The sequence below is a fragment of the Bos mutus genome, chromosome X (assembly GCF_027580195.1).
Source record: "Bos mutus isolate GX-2022 chromosome X, NWIPB_WYAK_1.1, whole genome shotgun sequence".
In the NCBI taxonomy this organism is placed as follows: Eukaryota; Metazoa; Chordata; class Mammalia; order Artiodactyla; family Bovidae; genus Bos; species Bos mutus.
Genome location: NC_091646.1, coordinates 21,018,717 through 21,024,716, shown reverse-complemented (window position 1 = coordinate 21,024,716; position 6,000 = coordinate 21,018,717). Strand labels below are relative to the sequence as shown.

The window sequence follows — 6,000 nt, the reverse complement described above, 5'->3', positions numbered from 1 at the left end:
ACTATTACAGTGCTATTTTTCCCCCCTTTGAGGACACAACAAGGAGAATCCAATTTAAATTAAAGATGGAGATTTAGGCCCTTCCCAAGAGGACAACTTCTTATCCTGTTAAGAGACACTGGGGGACAATGTTGAGATGGGTTATGAAAGATCCATTCCTCTGAGACCTTTAAGAATAGGATCAAACTAGACTGAGCGCAATCTGCCACTGCTTTGATTACGCTGAACCCAGGTTTCTTTTCCAGAAGGCGGTGGACTAGATTCGACGGCCTTTCATTCCCTGGCAGCGGAGCCTGGGGGGAAGCTGATGTGGCGGGGGACAGAAGGCCAAAGTCATAGGGCCCAGCGAGCTGGGAGTGGCGCGTCCGCTTTAAGAGCGGCAGCGGCGGCGGCGGCGGCGGCGCGCGCTCCGACGGCTTCCCTGGGGCCCCGCCCCTTTCCCGTGAGCCCTCGGGGAGTGGTCCGACCGCGGGCGGCTGCGGGTGAGGAGCGGGGCGGGCGGTGGGGGGAGTCATGGCTCGACGCGGCTGGCTGCGGGCGCCCCTCCGCCGCGGCGTCGACGGCGGCGGCCCCCGGGCCCGCCGGCTTACGCGGCCGCTCTGGTTACTTCTCGCAGTGGGCGTCTTTGGCTGGGCCGGGGCTTCGGACGGCGCTGGCGGAGAAGCGAGAGCCATGGACGAGGAAATCGTGTCAGAGAAGCAAGCTGAGGAGAGCCACCGGCAGGACAGCGCCAACCTGCTCATCTTCATCCTGCTGCTCACGCTTACCATTCTCACGATCTGGCTCTTCAAGCACCGCCGGGCCCGCTTCCTGCACGAAACCGGCCTGGCTATGATTTATGGCAAGTGTCTCAACCCCGTGTCTGCCCCGGGCGCTCCCCCTTTCTCTGTCCGCCGGCTGCCTCACCTCCTCTCTTGGCTCTGCTCGGCCTACGTACCGCTCCCCTTCCCATTGCTTCCATTTTCCGCCTCGCCTTTCTCCCGGATCTCCGTTTCTCTTCGTCGCCCCCTTTTTTTCCTGCTTCACTCCTCGTTTCTCTGCCTCACCCCATTTTCTCCTAAGCTTCGTCCCCCGTTTTCTCGGCCTCGCTCCCCCCTTTCCTCTGCCAGTCCACACCATTTTCCCTCCGACCCCACCTCCCTTTTCTTCCGCACCCCTCCTCTCCGCCTCTGCCTACCGAGCTCGGGACCCAGGACTGAGGATGGAAAGGGAGTGGGTGCGGTGTCTCGGATTGGGTTGAGGACTGGGGGAGGGGAAGCCAGCCCAGCTATCCATTTCTCTGGGATGTCAGTTCGTTTAAGGTCCACTGAAGCTGCAGCAGTATCTCTGCTGCTCAGCATCTGGCGTTCCCTTGGAGCCAGAGTCCACCTTTCCCCATCACCCAGCTCTTGCTATGCCCTGTCTTTTGGAGGCTGAGAAAAACCTGAACGGGAAAGAAGCCGAAGGCGGCTTAGGGCAATTTTGATGACATCTTGATGTATTGTACTAGGCTTGTGATATCTGATATGAATACATATGGTTGACTCTTCTAATTCAGGCCGTGCCGAGGTAAGGACAAGAGATAAAGATCTTCCGGCAGCGTGTTGTACTGTAGGATGGTCAGAACAGTTCCGCCAAACAGTAATTAGGAGCACCACGCATATGCAGTGCGATGGGTGACTTGCTGATGGCATAAGGTTGTTGACAGATTGTTGAGTAAATGGCTTCAGTTCTTGTGTCTTAGTGTGCTTTCTTTTTGAGATTTCTTATTTATCTTTATTTTTTGATCATAAGGGGAGAAGGGCAAATCAAACCACAGACTCAGAGGCATTTTGGCCTCTGCTGGGGACTCATGAGAGGAAAAGATGCATATTGCTGTCTTAATCTAGGATGACCAGGAGGGGATATATGGCTGAAGAGAAGAGGGCAGATAAACAGTCCTTTCTGTGCAGTTCATGAGTGAAGATTATCTGCATTTGAAACAGGCTTAAACTGATGAGCTTGTTGAGCTTTGTGTCTCAGACTTGCAGATAGGTGGGAGAAGCCTTGGCATAAAAAGACGTTTCTCCACGCACCCCCCCACCCCCATCCCTTTCCAGTAAATACAGACTTCTGGAATGTGCAGCTCAAGGGTAGCATAGCAAGGAAAGGTAGCTGTGTGTATCAGGAAAATGCAGGAACTCAGACTTATTTTTCATTTGTAAGGTAATAAAATTCTAAGCCTGTGTGCAAAATATCTCTGCTTCCTGAGATTCTTAGATTTTAGACATATTGGGTGGTGGTTTTCATATTTCATGTTTTTGTATTCTATTTGCAGCACTCCTTAAGCTGAGTTAGTCAGATAAACTGTATATCTCTGTTTAATTTCTCTGTATAACAGTGTGTGATTTATTTACTATCCTCAACAAACATTTGCTACTCAGCTTACTATGTTATGCACAGAAAATACAAAGAAATATATGATCCCTACCTTAAAAGAACTTACCTTTCTTGGGTAGACAAGTCATATAAAGAAAATAAAGGATCTTAAATTCCATTAAATGCCAAATGAGTATTATGGTGTTAAAATAAGGAACCGATCACTGTAACCTCTTTCCTATAGAGAGAGAGTATGATAAAGTGGTTCAAGATGGTTAGATCACAGGTCTGCAAATTGTTTCTGAAAGGGGCCACAGAGTAAATATTGTCAGCTTTGTGGATCACATCAATCTCTGTGTTGTGAAAGTGTTTGTTTTGTTTTGTTTTTCTTTTTGTAAACCTTTAAAAATTTAAAAGCCATTCTTAGCTCTTGTACCATACAAAAACAGACCACCACCGTGATTTCTAGCCCATGTTTTAGAGTCAGACCTGGGTTCCTATTTCGCTGTGCCAATAGCTCTGTGATCTTGGGCAAGTTCACCTTCTTACACTGTCATCTATAAATTGGGAACAATGATAGTAGCATTATTGTGAGGAAGAAATGTTTTTAGCTCAGTATCTGACCCCTAAGTAAATGCTCATTAAATGAGAGTTTCAATTGCATTATTATTGCTGTTATAACTGCATTTTCTCAGGTTAAGCTCAGAATGATTCTTTTAATTGACTCAGTCTTGTAAGTTAAGAGGCAGACATAGTATTTTTTACAAAAGTCAAATAGAGACTTAGAATTGCCCTGACAACATTTGTTCTTTGGTAGTTGATATCATTAACCTCCTCTAATTCTTGGGCTAAAGGAGAAAAGTGGGATTACTGATTTCCTTCCCTGATGTTTCTAAGTTAATAAAAAGTGATGGAGTACCTTAGTGTTGGTGTTGTGTGAAGAAAAAACAAGGGTGTCTCTTGTGGAATATAAAGTAAAAGAGATTTACCTGGGTGTCAAATCGGGTTGATTTGCCATGACTTGGCATTCTTTAGCCTGTCCCATTTTCTTAGTATGGGTGATCGGGGGCTGTGGATGAACAGCTCCTGACCAACTCCCAAATCCAGTTTGAGAATAGGTGAGGCTCAAAGTACTTTCAGTGCCATGAAAATTAGGACATTTTCTAGTCATAATTACCATCTGCCATTTACCTTTTCTTACAACTTGTACCATTATAGCTATTATGTTAATATAGTACTTTAAGACCTTTAGTTTTTAGCTTTACTTCCAGATGAAAAGACTTCTTACTCTGGGAATGTCCAGATCACCAAGATTCAGTCCACTGATGATTTAGCTACCTAAATCCTGGAAAAATGCTACTTAAAATAAGCCTCTCCTTTATCTTTTTGAGAAGCAAGGGTAAAAAAAGAAAATGAGATTAAATTGCCAACGTGGTCACTTTCTAGATTGTAATATAGCCTAGTTACAAACACAATGCTGAAGCACCCAAGTGTTCTGTTCCCTGGGCTAGTTTGCTTAAGAAGCTTCAAAGTGAGTTACCGTTAGTAAGTCTGAAAACTGCAGTGTGCTTTTAGATGGTATAAAAAGCAAAAAGCAAGGAAGCAGTACTTATTATGCCTGAAACTACAGCATCCAGAGTCCCAAGTTTAACTAATGTGATTCATCAATAAATATTTATTGTCTTTGATGTATGAGACATAATGGGAAAATACAGATGAGTCATCCTCCCTGCCCACAAAGCACTTACAATCTAGTGACTGAATAGGAAGTGTTTACTGAGCATTATAACATTAGACACTGCTAGATGGTCTCCAGATATCTCATTTAAACCTCATAACGACACTGTAAGATGGGTACTATTATCTTTCCCATTTTACAGATGAGGAAATTGGGGCACAGGGAGGTTCAGTGACCTGCCTGAAGTCACATAACTTGTAAGGATGAAGTTCAGTCAGTCAGCCTCAGAGCCCCATTCTCTTAGCCTCTTAAAACATATTACCTCATGTCGAAGAGATAAAGCTTATTTATGAAAACGAACTATGTTAGTATTATCATCACTACGTATGAGGAAACTGAGGTTCAATGAGAGATTATCTACGGTAGAATCACAGACTAGAACTTGATGGAGCCAGAATTGATACTTCTATCTGCCCTCCAAACTTGTGCTTTTTCTCCTTCACTATGTTATATTAAATTTCATAAGATCAGATATGAAGGGAGTTAATACTTAAAGTTACAGGGGTTTTAAAGTGAGTTGTGAGGGAAACCTGTGAGAGAATGGAGACATAACCACCAGAGAACAAGTTAGTGACATGAAAGCCAGGAAGTGATAAGAAAATTATAAAGACTTTGGAAATAGAAAATGCAGATTTTAATTCTGGTTTTGTCAATGCCAAATAATGTTGGGAAAGTCATTTATCCCCATTTTATAGATGAGAAAATAGTGACAGATTCATAATAGTTGAATTAACTTTTAAGACAGAATCTAACAGCGTTCTTCAAGAAGCAGATAAATATTATATATGTATACACACACATATACAAATATGCATATATTTTTAACCTGTAGAAATCTTTATCAATTTTGGCCATACTTAAGTTTCTTCCATATTTTTGATTATCAGAGGCTTCTAGTATGATAAGCTGGAAGGATGTGCTGAAATCCATTAAAAAACCAGTTTCCACTATGGGACTCATACAGTGGTTGGGCCTTGGGTCCAGAGGGCCTGAGTCCTCAGTCCTTGGGAGGGTCTCCAGCACAAGAGGGTCAGGAATGTGTAGGAAGGGAGGGACTTGTCTCTGGTGAAAGATATCTCTTTGTGGTTGTACACTTTGTTGCCTGACAGTGGTAATTTTAAATGTCATGATATCAATATTTTTTGTGCCTCTGTGTAGGAAGCGAGAATTTTCTGCCTTATCCCCTTAACAAAGCACTCCTTTTGTGTACTTTCTCTTTACTGAGAACTGCCTTAACTCCATGATTAGGATTTGACCTTTCACAGAGCCCAAGTTAACTTGATCTGTCAACTTTATTCAAAGAAATTCTAATTTTTCAGCTGTCTGATGCTGTAATAAGAAGATCTGATTCTTTTGCAACCTAAGTAATTATTCTCCTTGCTGGTGTTTTAACTGCCAGGGTATAAGATTTGTCCAAGTGCTGAGCCCTCCTCAGGACACACAGTGACATTTCAGCATTGGATTGGGGTGCAGTAGAACCTGTGGGTACTCTTCCTTATATAGTTAGGCTTGGGGATAAGGAAAGAATTTATGCTGATATTATTGCTGCTTGTAATAGCTTAACTGTGATTTTTGTACATCAATGTAAGGGGACAACTTAGTACTACTTAGCCTCTTAATTAGGAGGTCTTATGGGATAGTAGAAAAAAGAGATATTTCCATATCATATAGACAGGATGACTGTGGAGTGATAACCTTTTCTCTCCCAGATTATGTTTATCAAACACAGTATCCAGCCATCACTTTTTAATTTTGTTTTTTGGAGGTGAAATATTTTCAAAGTGTATCTTTTCCTGGTAGCTTAGTGGTAAAGAATCTGCCTTCCAGTGCAGGAGACATGGGTTTGATCCCTGGGTTGGAAGATCCCCTGGAGAAGGAAATGGCAACCCACTCCAGTATTCTTGCCTGGGAAATCCCATGGACAG

At 43.4% G+C, this 6,000-nt stretch overlaps 1 protein-coding gene across 1 annotated transcript in view; it reads left to right on the top strand.

Moving 5' to 3' along the window:
- Positions 1–420: 420 nt before the first annotated feature.
- Positions 421–6,000, top strand: part of SLC9A6 (solute carrier family 9 member A6) — a 50,730-nt gene continuing 45,150 nt past the window's right edge. The window contains 2 exon segments of the mRNA XM_070365395.1: positions 421–482; positions 617–841. Coding sequence (XP_070221496.1) covers positions 673–841 — 169 coding nt within the window. The 5' untranslated portion in view covers positions 421–482; positions 617–672.